Source organism: Coenobita brevimanus, chromosome 45 (genome assembly GCF_032717465.1).
Source record: "Coenobita brevimanus isolate Jiangsu-jjx chromosome 45, ASM3271746v2, whole genome shotgun sequence".
NCBI classification, from domain to species: Eukaryota; Metazoa; Arthropoda; class Malacostraca; order Decapoda; family Coenobitidae; genus Coenobita; species Coenobita brevimanus.
Window position 1 is genome coordinate 31,473,271 of NC_136998.1, and position 16,345 is coordinate 31,489,615.

At 42.3% G+C, this 16,345-nt stretch overlaps 1 protein-coding gene across 1 annotated transcript in view; it reads left to right on the forward strand.

Annotated features, from left to right (window-relative positions):
- The first annotated feature begins 12,388 nt into the window (after nucleotides 1-12,388).
- Nucleotides 12,389-16,345, forward strand: part of Gbs-76A (Glycogen binding subunit 76A) — a 73,691-nt gene continuing 69,734 nt past the window's right edge. Inside the window, exon 1 of the mRNA XM_080271364.1 lies at nucleotides 12,389-12,448. Coding sequence (XP_080127490.1) covers nucleotides 12,389-12,448 — 60 coding nt within the window. The remainder of the gene's footprint in view (nucleotides 12,449-16,345) is intronic.

Sequence of the window (16,345 nt, forward strand, 5' to 3'; positions counted from 1 at the left end):
AGAGAGAGAGAGAGAGAGAGAGAGAGAGAGAGAGAGAGAGAGAGAGAGAGATCAAGGCAAATAAAATGTGAAAATGATTTAGGAAGTGGCAGGTGAGAAAGTTAAGAGAGTTAGAGAAGAAAAAATTGTGTGTGTGTGTGTGTGTGTGTGTGTGTGTGTGTGTGTGTGTGTGTGTGTGTGTGTGTCCGTGGGGCTCAGTGTGTCCTTGAGTTCACCTCTAACGCTCTCTCTCTCTCTCTCCATGTCGGAAGAGAGAGAGAGAGAGAGAGAGAGAGAGAGAGAGCATTAAGTGTGTTCTAAATGTCCAAGTAAGTAGAGTGTGTGTGTGTGTGTGTGTGTGTGTGTGTGTGTGTGTGTGTGTGTACAAAAGGGTTCATTTTTAGCATGTAAGTGAGAAAGAAATTTGTGTGTACTATTTATAACGTGTCGGGGAGAGAGAGAGAGAGAGAGAGAGAGAGAGAGAGAGAGAGAGAGAGAGAGAGAGAGAGAGAGAGAGAGAGAGAGAGAGAGAGAGAGAGAGAGAGAGAGAGAGAGAGAGAGAGAGAGCATTATTTCGCATGTTTATGAATGCAGTGTGTATATTTATCTAAATGTGTGTGTGTGTGTGTGTGTGTGTGTGTGTGAGAGAGAGAGAGAGAGAGAGAGAGAGAGAGAGAGAGAGAGAGAGAGAGAGAGAGAGAGAGAGAGCAGTTATCACAAGTTCAAGGACATGCTTACACTCACGTAGTATATTCAACAGCCTGAGTGAATTCAGATGCATAAGTAGCAGCTAATTCTGAAAAAGTATATAAAAATGAAAAAACTACAACATCTACTACAACTACTACGACTACTACTACTTGTATTTCTCTTCTTCTTCTTCCTCCTCCTGCTTTCCTTCCTCCTCCTCCTCCTCCACATTCTCCTCCTGTATATCACATTTAAACGACACAGCAACAACAACCCCACGTCTTGCTTGACAATCGCCACCACTACCACCACCACCCCCTCCACAACCTCCATCACTACTACTACTGCCACTGCTAATACTACTTCTACTATTACTACTACTACCACCTCCAACACCACCAATACCACCACCATTACTACTACTACTAACAGCAAACACCACCACAACAACAACATTACCTCCAAGCTCAACCTATCAATAACCACTACGAAAACAGAAGTAACTAAAACAACAACAACAAAAGCAGCAAGGCAAAAATAACAACAACACCGTCACCCCCACTATTACAAGAACAAAAACAAAAACAACAGCCTCTTTTGTTCCTGATAACCGAGATATTAAAGAAAAATGAACAGAAAAAAAAAAAAAAGAAACATCCCACCTTAAAGACATGAACAATAACATTAACAAAAGCAATAACAATAACAACTCCAGGCCCCACATGACAGCAATAACAACATCATTAACAAAACCAATAACCAGAACAACTTCAAGCCCCACATGACTGCAATAACAACAATAACAACGACATCATCAACAGCAACACCCAACCCCCCACTTGACAATAACCAATAATTAGGACTGGCCTCATTATTAGTCTGTCCGCTGGATAATTAGCCAAGATAAATATGCTCGGAAAATGGGCAGGTAAATAATGATAAATAGATGTACAGTAGATAGAATGATAGATAGGTAGGAAGGTGATAGATAAATAGACACGTAGATAGATTTATACACCAGGCAAATAGATATTGAGAGAGAAATAAATGGTTGGATGGATATATTGATTCAGATAGATAGATAGATAGATAGATAGATAGATAGATAGATAGATAGATAGAGAGAGAGAGAGAGAGAGAGAGAGAGAGAGAGTCTCCAACACACCTGGAATCAGATAGGTGCATAAGGTGTGTAATTACTGAAGCAGGTGCGTCATGTATAAAGAGTAATGCATATGTGTGTGCTAAACAGATATGTAGTTACGCTAATGTTCAGTCACAAGCAAAAGTTAGCTGGGGATGCAAATTTTAGCTGGACGGGGGTAAAAGTTAGCTGAAAATCCCCCTCCAGCATTTTCTCCTGCCCTCCATATCTCTCATTCCCCTTATCTGTCAGTTTCCTTCCCTCTCATACTCCTCTGTTGTGTGCATCATATTCCTATCACATATAACACCTTCATTTGTCAAATCCAGTAGAAAAACGTCAGCCGACTTTTCTGAGCGAGATGAAGTAGGTGTGTGTGTGTGTGTGTGTGTGTGTGTGTGTGTGTGTGTGTGTGTGTGTGTGTGTGTGTGTGTGTGTGTGTGTGTGTGTGTGAAGGGGGAGTGGGGGTGGCAGGTATGATGGGCAGGTGCAGTGTCACGGGTTTGGTGATTCAGGCACAAGCAACTTCAGTGTTCTCTACTTCTGGCACCTCTCACATCCATTCTCTCCCACCCACACCCAGATCCCTACCTACCCATATACACACTCCACCCACTTCTACACCTGCCGGCCCGTCAAACCACCTACTTGCCCACACATTATCCACCCACATCTGCCTACCCATCCACTCCATTTTCACACTTACTCTCACTTAACTCACCTCCACATCTGCCCACCAATTTCACTCATGCACATCTATTCTCCCACTCAATCCATTCACTTTTATACCTGTTTATCTCCACTCTCTCACTCCACTCGCCTCTACACCTACCCGCCTACTCCTCTCCTGCATACACACCCACCTACCTACCTGTACTTTTAGACTCACTTTTCGCTCCTCACTTGCATGTGGCCTCCGTACGTAACTACCAACTCTACACCGGATCACCTACCTATCCACTCGCCTAATTAATTTACCCACCTGTAATTATGCAAACCCACCTTCCTCTATTTAACCCTTTCAGTCCAATGCCACATTTTTCATTTCAATCAGTTTATCATCAAACGACTTTAACCTTGGGAAGACTTTTAAGGGGTTACTAAAAGCTATAATTAAGTCTTTTGAGCCTCTTATTAACATTAAGCGATTATTTTTCCGGCTTAGCGGAGATGTGTTGCAGGTGAAGAAACTTGTCTGGATACCAAGAAAAAATATAGAGATAGATAGATAAACATATAGATACATAGATTGACAGATATAGACAGACAGATGAAGGGATTACAATTTTCAGTTTTCTCTCTTCTCCGCCAGTCACGCTTTTTCTCAATTCAGTTCTACCATAGAGACAAAACAGGCGTGTGCGTGGGACGGGGAGTGAATGAGTGAAAGACTGAACACAGATGAATAACAGTGGCTCAGGATGGAATAAATGGAAGTATGAATGAAAGCGATCGTGCATGAATGGAGGGAGAATGAGGAGTGGTAACCCGAGAATGAGAGGGATGAATAAAAGTCAAGGGATAAAATCGTTAAACTTTATGACGAGTGTTGTGGCTGCTTGTAAGGCACGAGAGTAAGGAAAGGAGGATGTTGTGTCGTGGGAACAGGGGTCGTTACTGAGGTGGGACAAAAACCCCCAGAAGGTCCAGTTGTTGAGATCGCCCCTCACTGGATGCTGCGTCAGTCAGGCTAAAGAATACCCCCAGCCTTTAATGAGATGTACTAGAAATACCACATTCAGGTCTGGTATTATGGTGTTAATGTGGATCTTTCTATGACGTGTCGCTCGGCTCATATTAATACCAGAGTAGTGAACAGAGTGATGTGGAAGTCAAGTAACTAACATCTTCGTAACTTCTGCCGAGATTGAGATAATGACACCACAGTCCTTAATCGACCGCTCTCTCTCTCTCTGTGTGTGTGTGTGTGTGTGTGTGTGTGTGTGTGTGTGTGTGTGTGTGTGTGTGTGTGTGTGTGTGTGTGTTTTATGCAAAAAAATAAAATGAAAACAAAAAACTCAAAGGACCAGAAAGTGCAAACTTGTCCCTTCCAAATAAAAAAAGTAAAACAGAAAAAAGAAACAGGAAAAGAAATGGGAAAAAAAAAATCACGATCCATTCATAAGTAGACACCTGGACACATTCCACCTGAAAGACTGGAGGTCATAGGCAGTGGAGAAGACAGATTAAAAAGAGGCAAGTTCCAGAATTGACACGTTGCATATGTGAAAGACTGAGACATTAGGGAACTGGGGAGGAAAAGGAGTGCGTGAATCTGGAAATTTGACAGTGGATAGGTTAGTGTTGGAGGGAGTGCAAAATCAATAGGTGTCGTGGGGAAGTAGGTCAGGAAGTGGGTGGGTTGTTCCTATCCTAAAGCTGAGACTGTGGGGTTGCTTGCCTGCGAAAACTGACTTCGTAGGTCGGGGTTGTGCGTGGGTAAGTTGGGGAGTTGCAAGGTGGGGCAGATGGGTGGGGAGGGGTGGTAAATGGATGGGTAGGTGGGTGTCGAGGGAGATAAGTAAGTCTGTGTGGAGAGAGATAAGTAGGTAGGTGTGGAGGGGTAGTATGTGGGTGTGGAGGGGCAGTATGTGGGTGTGGAGGGGTGGTATGTAGGTGGGTAGGTGGGTGTGGTGGGTGGTAAGTAAGTAGGTGTGGAGGGGTGGTATGTGGGTGGGTAGGTGGATGTAGGGATGGTAAGCAAGTAAATGGATGTGGAGGATGGGAAGTGGGTGGGCTGGTAGGTGAGGAGGGGAGATATATGGGCGGGCAGGTGGGTGCGAAGGGGTGTTTGGTGGGTAGGTAGGTGTATGATATGGTGGATGTGTGAGGGTCTTGTGGATGACGAGAAATTGGGTAGCTTGGTGGTTGACGGAGTTAATGAATGAACAGATTTTACTAAATAATTTACGTCAAGAGCGAGAGACATAAATATATATAACTGGACGAGTACGTGGGTTGGCAGAAGTGGGTTGCTTGTATGACGTTGTGTGGGGAGTCATTTCACGATAACTGAAGGAGGGAGGAAAGAGGCAAGAGGGAGGAACGAAGGAGAAAGAGGAAAGAGTGAGGGAGGAGGATAAATGGAGGAATGAAGGGAGAGCAGGAAGAAGTGAGGAAGGAGGGATGAAAGAGGAAAGAAAAAAGACTGCAGAAGGAAGGGGAAGAGAGAATGAGAAACGAGGGGGAAGAACGCAAGAGACAAGGAAGCAAATGACTCCATCACCTCCACCTAATCACCCTCTTTATCATCCTCTCAAGTTAAGGGGTAAAGTGGCCCCAGAGTTTCTCACACTCTTGTTCTTCTCTTGCAATAATTCAAGGTGGTTCTTTAATTTCGGACTAGGCTTTACTTGGAATATAAAGTTTCATTTCCTGCTAGAATACACAGCTGATTTTTTAGGGTGTTCCTCTCATCATCATCGTCATCATCATCACAGTCATCACAATCATCATCAACATCATCATCATCACTCTTACCATCATCACCATCATCATCATCATCATCTTCATCATCAATATTTTTCCTAAGGTGTACGATAGAGCCCAGAAAATACGGAAAGAGAAACCAAGATTGAGGGAGAATTTTCAACATCATGTCCAGTGAAATGGGCCAGAGACTCATTCACTCACCATTCAAGCCACCGGAATCCTGGGTCCACCTCACAGACCTGACCACGAGCACATTTTTTTTTTTTTTTCGATATTTTCCTTCATTGTTGCCCTAAATTTCGTCCGCAAAAATACAAAGCTTTATTACTTACAGTGCATGAAATATAAACCTCACATTTTACACTCGCTTTAAAAAAAATTACGAAGTGGAAAAAGATAGGCTAAAATATCAAGGATGTTATTTTTACCGGCAAAGAAAAGTAACTACTAAATAAACTGGAGTGGAAATGGGTGGAGATCATAGGTGTGTAGCGGCAACCTAGCTGAGTGTCCCCAAGTATTCCCGTTTTCTTCGTTTTCTTTTTTCCCCACGAACTACAGAAAATGGTAAAAGGATGAAAAATAAATGTTTGAAGAGACATGGTTTGTATTGAATATTTAACCCCTCCACCACCAGACGTCTCCCCTGAAGCTGAATAACACAGTCAGGGTGTAAGAAGAATGAAAAAAGCTTCAGTTTTTTCACACACAAACACACACACACACACACACACACACACACACACACACACACACACACACACACACACACACACAAAATCTCCCTCTCTTTTGAACCATCCATCCACCTATCTATCGATCTAGCTAGCTATACCTATCTATCTGTGTCTGTGTCTACCTATCGGTCTATTTATGTCTATCGGTATCAACTTATTTATCTATTTGTCAACCAGTATCTATCTATCTTTCTATCCGTCTGTCTACCGGTATACAGTATATCTATGGCAGAACATGAGGAAGCCCCAGGATAGGAATGAGAGAGAGAGAGAGAGAGAGAGAGATAGATAGAGAGAGAGAGAGAGAGAGAGAGAGAGAGAGAGAGAGAGAGAGAGAGAGAGAGAGAGAGAGAGAGATCAAAATGGGTTATGTCGCCAAGATAACTGGATTAGCTCAGTGGTATATGAACGATGGCATGGCACGTTAACCCCTTCAGCAGGAGAGGAAGGGGCCTTATTTAAATCAAAGAAAGAGGGGAAGAAAGAAGAAAAACTGAGAAAGAATGAAAAAAGAAAGAAAGGCAGAAAGAAAGAGAAGGGAAAAAGACATCATCGTACTGAAAGGGCGAAAAACAGAGGAAAATACAGAGGAAAATGAGGATAATTTATACGTATGGTGGTCAAGATTTTAGCTATAGTCCTTTTACCCTAACCTGGCCCAGATTTTCGTTCTTCTGCAGCTTATTTCACGTAGCTCAGTGGTAGACAAAAAAATAAAAATAAAAATAAAATACCACGGCTCTATCTTCTCTCCACAGGACTTCTTCGTGACTAGCATCATATTCCAGTGTTAATTTATTGCTACAACTCAGCATTCAAGATGGAGGGATGGCAATATTAGGCCAAGATAGGAAAAGACAATATTACGGCTTTACTTTCTTTCCACAGGACTTCTTCGTGACTAGCATCATATTCCAGTGTTAATCTATTGCTACAACTCAGCAACTCAGCATTCAAGACGGAGTGATGGCAATTTTAGGTTAAGTTGGAGTAAAAAGAGTAGAATTAATATATTTTAACACTATCAGTTGCACAGTGATCATTAAACATAATACCACTATGGATTTAAGACTGGAGAACTGGAGGGGAAAAAAAAAGCCACCTTCTGTTCTCCATGCTTAAAGAATCCCTTATGACTCTAAAATTAAATCTTGACTGTTTAAGTGAAAAAGAGTTACGTGAGATAGTGCTTGCATGAGTCACAGATGCCACGAATATGAGTCACGCGAACCTACTTTATCTTATCATGTTATTCTTCTTGTTGATATTCGAGGAGAGAGTTAAAAAAATAAAAATATATCCTCGCCATACCCAAGCTGGCAAACTTACAACGCTTACTGACAGGGCGACCTACCTTTACCACCAAGCCCACTCATCCCACCCACTTTTCTCCACCCATCCCACCCTTTCTCTCCCCTCCACGCACCCTGCACGGAACTAAAAAAATGAAAAAAATGTTGACAAACCATCATCACGCGCGAAATGGCCAATTACAATGCCAGTTTCCATATGTCGTTTTACAGATTGCACCGTAGTATAAGTGACATACATTAAACAGAAAATAAATATGTAAATGAAATAACTAGACAATAAAATGTCGCTGAATGCAATACTAATACTGTGATTAGGGCTAGTATTCTCGTTGGTTAAGGATGTTCCCTGACATATTTTCCTAAGCGATTTATTTTGATTATTACACCTTATTACCCATTTCCTCGTATTCTGCATAAATAACGGACAAAATTATATTAACCTGCGATATCCAAAAATAAATCGCTATGGAAAAGGTGTCAGGGAGCTTCCTTAACCAATGAGAATACGGTACAAGGAACTAACTTACCTTGATAATCCATACCTGTAGAACGGCAATTACAAAAGGTTACAGCATTACAGTCAGTACAGTAAAACCACAAAGTGAAATACCGATGAATACAGTACCAAGGCAATGAAATACCAGTCAGTACAATACCACTATCCAATAAACAGAGTGGCTAAGTCGAAATTCATCTATCTATAGCCAGACGCCTTCATCTCTTAAGGGGTGGTCACAAACAAGTCGCCTCCATCATTCCATGTCGCCCTGTCCCCTGCCATTTCGCTGCCTTCGCCCCAACTTACACCCCCCACCCCTCTCTCTCATATACCTCTCTACTCCATCCCTCCATCTCATCTCCGGTCTCCCTAATTAACACTTACCTTATTAATCAACAGTAACAGAAAGGGAATAACAAATAGTCGCAGCATAATGTTAAAAAAAAGATGCATAAAATAAGGATAATAATGATAACTAAATTCGAGTACTAATAACTACGCCTTTTTTACTCTAACTTGGCCTAAAATTGCCATCTCTCCATCTTGAAAACTGAGTTGTAACAATAGATTAACTCGATAATATGATGTTAGCAAGGAAGAAGTGCAATGAAAAGGTTGTTGAGCCATAGAATTGCTTTAGTTTGCCACAGAAACACACGGAATGATCTGAGAAAGGACGACAATCTGGGCCAAGTTAAGGTAAAAAGACTATAGCTCCTTACTCACCCTTACCTTTCTCCCCCAGGTGGTGATGGCAGGAGGGAGAGGCGGTGAGGAACAAGACCAGCCACTGTAGAGGGAGCTGACGGGGTGAGTGAAGGGGGAAGTTTTGGGGAAGCTGAGAGGGGGGAGAGGCCGTGCACAGTGGACTTGGAACCCGCGTCTGCAAAAAAGGAGTGGATGGTTAGGACGGAAACTGAAGGAGGAGAAATATATCAGATTTATTAACAGCACACATCATTTCCCCGGTGATGGAGGTCGAGAGATGTGCATTCAGAAACGTAACCATTCTATTGCTAAGGATGTGCATGAGTACGGAATGAAAAATTAAGTAACTCTGATCACTTGACGTAAATCCCAGCGTTCAGTGGGTGAAAAATAGAAGCCAACAATAAATCCCGTATTACCACATTTGGGAAGAAGGGAATCGAGGCTTGGTTACTGCTGTGCTAAAACTGAAACATTAATATCGTTCAATAAAATGAAAAGTAACATGACTGAGAAATCCCAATCACCTTGTTTATCAGAGCCGTTGTATTTGTCTGGTATTTTCGTCTGTAAAGAAGCTCCCTAACACCTCCTCTTTAGCGATTTAGTTTTTGGATACGGCTGGTTAATATCGTTTTGTAGGTTATAATGCAGTGTATGGCGATATTAGAGTGATTTTAGTAATGCAGAAGAGGATGGCAAACTGTATTAAGCAAAATAAATCGCTTAGGAAGAGGTGTTAGGGGGCTTCCTTAACCGATGAGTATACCGGCTCAAGTTACGATCATATTTCACCCAGTCCTCTACCGCAAGACCACCAGGCGTTTGCCAGGTTTGTAATAGCTACGTTTGCAAAATCGAAGCGCACGATTGAAGTGCGGACAGAGAGAGAGCAATGCGTTCAGAAATATATAACTTCTGATTCTGCTTCGTTGCTATATCATTGCGTGTTATTCATGCAATCTGTGGCGACACCGAAAAGATATAAGACGCAAAAATGAGGATGATAATGGACAGCTCGGAAAATAAATAATTAGGGAAGAGGTGTTAGAGAGCATCATTACCCAACGACAATACGGCCCCTCACTTCACAAGAGCGTGTCCCAGTAGCTCAGTAAGACGGTCCGATGATACTGAGAATAAACTGAAAAGACGTCACAGTACTGAAGGGGTTCACGGCTACTGTTCTAAACTCTTCACTCTGAGAGGTTAAAATGTCCTTCAGAAAATGTGGTGCTTGCTTACACCATCGAGGACTCAGTTTTAATACTTCCATCCATCCATCATCCAATCCTACATTGCCCCATGAGGAGCGTAGGAGCCCGGGGCTAAGCAGTTGGTCCCGACATTTAAGATGAGAGTGACCAGCCTCACTTACCCCTGAGTGGCATTACATGAGCAATCAACCCCAACCATCCCTTGGATATAAACCTTCACCGGCTCAATCCGATTGGAGCGCAATAATTACCCACTAAACTACCGGCCGCCAAAATTTGGTTATATGGTTACCACCCAGCGTAGTAAATGGTTTCCTGGTGTACAGGAAACCATTTGGCTTGTCACTCAGTGTAAAGTCACCCACAGGCAGAAGGAAGAGGAAAGAATGAAGGAAAGAAAGACAGAAGAGGAAGTGTAAAGTTACCCGTAGGCAGAAGGACAAGAAAAGAATGAAGTAAAGGAAGACGGAAGAGGATGGAAGGAATGGAGTAAGGAGAGGAAAGGGCAGACACCTGACAGCAGCACTACATTGAGTGAGTGGATGGTGACTACGGAAGCAAATTCTTTCGGCGCTATGGTGACTTCCAAGATAATGATTCCGTCGTTCTAAGTTTCTTCGGTCCTCCCTACAGTAAATTAAGCCGCACAAATTTATCAGTACGAAGGCTTTTACAATTTTTTTTTTCTTCTGGCGGACGATTTAATTCAGCGCAGAAGTCTCTAAATAAAGACATTAAAAATAATTTCAGTCAGTCCCTTCGTCACAATACTGTATCGTATATCTTAGTTTTGTTACTACCAAAGAATTTTATGAGATGAGGAGGATCATTCGTAGTGAAGAAATTAACATTCTCGTGGCGATAACTACATGATTCATCCTACGAGGCTCTCATTTTCTGCAAAGAGTTCTCTTGTATACGTTCTTGGAGAGATCTCATCATAAACATCATCCCCATCCTGATCTATTTTCCTACCTAAAGATTGGGTGGAGGAAAAAAAAAAAAATTGACAAAAGTGAATACACAGAACAGCTGAAAAGACACCATCAAAGCTTAATTTCCTTCAGCACCAGCACCAATATATCTACATGGATATATGTAAATAATGACGAATATTTGAGCACTGTTAAATATAAATGAACCTCCATCTTTCTAAAGTGAAGACAAGAACATTCCGTTGCATATTCCGGGCATTCCGTTTCACAGTGTCAGGTACATTACGTCTAACAGCGAAAAATGGCTTACTAAGAGCATCGTTCAGTGAAAAAGGGGGTTCGTCTGTTATTTTTTATTCTATTTTCTTTTCTTTTGTTATCTTCATACCTTAGGAGACACACCGCCATGCACTTCCCCCTCCCCTCTCTCTTGCCGCCTCATAATGGAACCTCCTTTTCTTATGAGTCTCTCAAATATGCATGACCTGTTCTCTTACTCACATTTTTTCCATACTGTATGATATATAACTGTTATTTTTATTTAGTTTAGAGTCTCAGCTTGATCATATATATACTGTAGATGTGGATGATATGTAAATGTTCTTTTTTGAGATTTTCCGTCGTATTTTCAAATCTGGGACCGCGAAGGTATATAGAAGCGCCCTAATTTGTGACAGTCATTAATGGAACAGTTTTCAGGAATATATGTGGTTAGCCTGCATGCCATCACAGAGCGCATCTAGCAGCGTGGCTGAGAAGCCAAACACGACTTAACTTTCATCACTGTTCATCTACAACCAGACGCCTAAATCCTAGAAGGGGTGCCAACAAACATATCGCCTCCGTGTCACCCTTTTCCTCCTTGCATCTCACACCATCCTCACTCCTATACCTCTCCACCCCATCCTTTCTGCTCATCCTCGGTCTCCCCCTCACCCTCTACATGTCCACCTCACTCTCCTAGCCAGTCTCATTCTCCATCCTCTACTCACGTGTTTCACAGATGACCGCCACAAATTAGGGGTTTTCCTATGCCTTCGCCCTCTCAGTTTCAAGACTACGACTTCTAGATCTTTCAACGCATAGACGTGAGCTACAGTGTATGACAGTTCTCAAGGTTGTGCGCGGGCTGAGGGGGACTTATATACTGCTCTTTTAATATCCAGATAATAAAATAAAAGCAGCTCGTGGGCATAATTCATCCAGTAATAATAAAAATGTAACGTTACGTATAAATTAACCCGAAATCAAAAGTCTAAACGTCCAGCCTTGTATGTTAACTCAATTATGCCGAGTTTTAATTTTCTCCTGCATGCATCTGATAAAGAAATAAAAAACTTCAACTTTAAAGCCATTCATTTCAGAGTAAGTCCATTAATAGTTTCATTTTAAATTTTTACGAGCATCTTATTAGTAACATTTTCCTTCCCTTAAAATTTTTGTAAATACCATATAAGTAAGATCTTCCTTCCTTCCTCCCCAGGTTCCACGCACAGCCATGGGGCAACTATACTAACGTCCTGTTTTTGAGTACCGACAGAAGCATGCTATATTTGGATGATTAAATGCTCCCCCAAACAAATACAGCAGTCACCCCCCTCACATCTCATCCGTTTTCTCTCATCATCTTCCTGGCACCACGTTAGGTCATTGTGGGTGAGGTGAGGGAGAGAGAGAGAGGAGGGGGAGCTAGAGGGAGACAGGTATGACGAGGAGGAGGGGCGGAGGGAAGGTATGCCCGTGGTATACTGTGGTCGTGGAAGGTGGCTACAGGTGGACGATGGCTGGCACCAGGTGAGTTGAATGGGTGGGTGGGGTCACATGGCCATGCACTCAGTCAGTCATGCACTTAAAGCCTCGTCTGCTATTAGAGTCCAGCTATGGTATTCGAACATGGTAACGGAGAATGTTTGTGAAATGAAGGTGTAGACGCAAGCAGCTGAAACACATCCCTGTTGGCAAGTTCTCCAGTGAGCTAAACATTCTGGCATCGACACCTGCCACCTGTCATGGATACACCGGTGAATAGACGTGCCAACAGGTTACCATTCATAGACAAGTATGGACGCTCGCTACACTTCCTGACCTAAGTCTGTCTGCTAAAGCACTCAGTCATAAATGGATACTTGACATCGTCAAGCAGAAAAAGAAAGCCCTTGCGTAACAAGTGCAACGACAATGAATGACATATTTTATACCCAAGTTATAGCTTTCTATATTTTCATTATTAAGGCTTTTAAAGTTATGTCACTCACCTAATATGAGTGATCCACACTTCTTGCATATTATAACAGGGAAGGTGGCCTACACATAATAGCTCTGCTTACAGCGGTTTGCGTAAATAGAGAACACAGAACATGGGTGAAGGACTGGCTTTCAGGAAAAACATATAGAACGCTATAATATTGTGCTTCTGTTGCTTCACTAGCACCTTCTGACCTTCCAGATGCTATTATCTGTGTTATATTTGTTTTTCTGACTACGCAAGTTTTTTTCTTTCTTTTTCGATGTGAAACGTGTACTTAGGATTAAGTGCTGTCCAGAGGGGCAGCGACAACGTCCACCCTTATCTATGACTGATAACGTATTGGCGTGTCATGTGCATGGCAGATGGCAGGTGTTGACAACAGAACATTTAGCTCACTAACGCACCTCTTCCTCAGTGACCTGCCAGAACCTCTCCCTTCAGTAATATTACTGTCCTATGCTGACGACTTGGCAATAGCTTCACAACACTTCAAAACTCAGCAAGCAGCAGCCTGGCTTCAGCTAAACCTACACTCACTGGAGAATCGACTCAGACAAAAGAGAATGATTGCTTCTTCAATCAAGTCAGCCATTACACTCTTCACTCCAGACAGGCATGAATCTCAAACACACGCTCAAGTTTCCCTCATCACCCAACCACTCCCACTGGAAAATAACCCAAAATTCTACGACGCATTTTGGAGACACACACATGACTTTTTCTCAGCAAACGAATAACATTAGTGAAGAGGCATCTCGCAACTCGATTCTATGACGACACCCACTGGCACTGTCTTTGGAAAACAGAATGAAACCCTGAAAACTGTTTATAAACAATTAATTAGAACAACTGTGAATTATGCTAGTCCATGCTGGGCCCAACCCTTAACAAAAGCATACATGGATAAACGTGAAAACAGCAAATAAAGCCTTAAGAACAATAACACGATGCACCAAGACCACAAAAGATCACAATACACCAAGAGATGAAAATATTTTAATCGAACATCATTCAAATATGAAAGGCACACAGTTTATTGTTTTAGCTTAAAACCCATCTCACCCCTGTAACTTCCTGTTTCATCACCCCCCGCCACAAAGAAATAAGAAACGAACAACTACCCAACACTAAACAGGGCATCTTAGCAATATTCCCTCTCCTCCATCCAACACCACATTTCACAAACACATACATAAACACGTGGCCACCACAGCCATCCAAAACCTTCAGCCAAATGGCATCCTTTATGACCCTCTACCAGACAAGCATTCGTCAGAAACCATCCTACCCAGAGAGACAAGAATACACCTTGCCAGACTGCGATGTGGTCACCACCTTTCGCTGATAAGTACGATCACGAAGTACCGTACAACTCACAAACAATCCACTCTTCCCACACTGCAGTGCTACTCCCCCCCCCACACACACACACCACGACACAATTCCGTCATACACCATACAACCACAAAGCAGACAATCCTTCAACGTAATCTCAACAAAAGACCTCTGGGAGTGATCGGTTGAAGTGGCCGGTTTCTTGCAGTTCACGACTAAGTGAGCCTGAGGTTGTATCATCATCATCAACAACAACAGCAACGAACCTGCTCTACCAGGGACTGTCCTTCACTTGCTCACGTCCACACCTTCACATCCCTCGCATTCACCCTTATCAAGCTCAAGTACTACTGGTGGATAATTAAGTGTACATGAGGCTTTGGTCATCTGGTCATGCACTAGGTCAGTCTGCGAGTCATGCACTAATTCAGTCACTCGTACACCTGCTAGTTCATTCATCATATACCTGCTAGTCATTATTCATGCACTAGGTCAATCTACTAGTCACGCACGTGTTCATCTACTTGTATACCTGCTAATCACTGTGTCATGTACTAGGTAAGTCAGTCATGCAGCACTTCAGTCACTCGTATACGTGTTAGCACACAGGTCATGCACTAGGTCAGTTTACCAGGCACGTACTAGTTCATCCTTTCACATACTTGTTAATCAAATGACCATGCACTAGGCTAGGTGGTTGGTCATGCACTCGGTGTCTCACGTATTCACCCAGCTTTCCTCATTCAGTCAGCAGATTAAATAGTTAGTCTTTTCCCCTGTCAGTAGTATTCCATGCAGGTGTGACGATATTGTAGTTAAATGCAGAGCTGGTATTATGTCTGTCTGTCATGAACTCAGTCAATACGTTATGTGCAACCCGTTTACCTGCTCAGTTATCGATCACTTACTCACTCACTCTTGCGCATAGATGAAATTGAGAAATGACTGGAAGCGGAATAAACATGAACTCAAGGACGAAATAAAAAAAGGAAGATGGTGATAAAGTAAGAACATGACTAAGAGAAGCAAGACATGTTAGTATAAATATAGGGAAGTACAATAAAATTAAAAAGGAAGAGGAAGTAAGGAGGTTATGGCAAGCAAGAGGAGTAAATGGCAATTCAGTCGGAGAGTATATGCGAGAGACAACAGGAGGAAAATGATTAGCAAACAAGAATTATATGAAGGAGTAAAAACGAACACTCAAAAGAATCAAAGGAAGTTCAAGAAGTCAGTTTGGCTTAAAACACACACACACACACACACACACACACACACACACACACACACACACACACACACACACACACACACACACACACACACACACACTAAGGATAAACTTGAATTCAGTGGAGGGGAAAAAAAAAAAAGGAGGAGGAAGATGAGGTAGGAAGAGTTAGAAAAGCATGACAAGTAGACAAGAATTCAATCAAGGAATCTCCCGTATAAATAAGATAAAGAGTTCGCGATGATGATGATGAATATGATGATGATAATGATGATGATGAAATTCTGCCCACTGACTCACTAACAGATGACCTTGACGGCGAAGAATGACAAGAAACATAAGCAAAACAAGAGAGAAAGTTTATGAATTAAAAACATTCCTAAGACCAAGGAAGAGAAGCGGAGAGGAATCCGGCTAGAAAAATGATGCATGATGTTCTAACTGCTAATCCAGCTTCATCAAATCCAACCATCCATCATCCAACCCTGTAATGAGAAGCGTAAGGGCCGCGGGTGCGTTACTTATCCAGACATTTAGGGCAAGGATGACCAGTCGCTCTACCCCAAGTGCCATTATGTGAGCAACAAAAATCTCAGCTAAGCCTTGGACGTGAAACTTTATGGGCCACATCCGGTTGTAACGCCTTAATCCACTAAATCACCTGGCGCCCATTTGTCGGTGATACTCGTATGGTTACCACCCATCATATGGCCACGTTATTTGCTGAGTTTGAGTTTGTCACCCTATGTAGAGTCGCTTGAAGGTACCAATATTGCTGTGTTAGTGGGTGGTAGTTGGATCCACTTGAGAGAAAGAGGAAGTAAAAAAAAAAAAAAAGATATGGCTAGATAGATAGACAGAGAGACATACTGAGAAT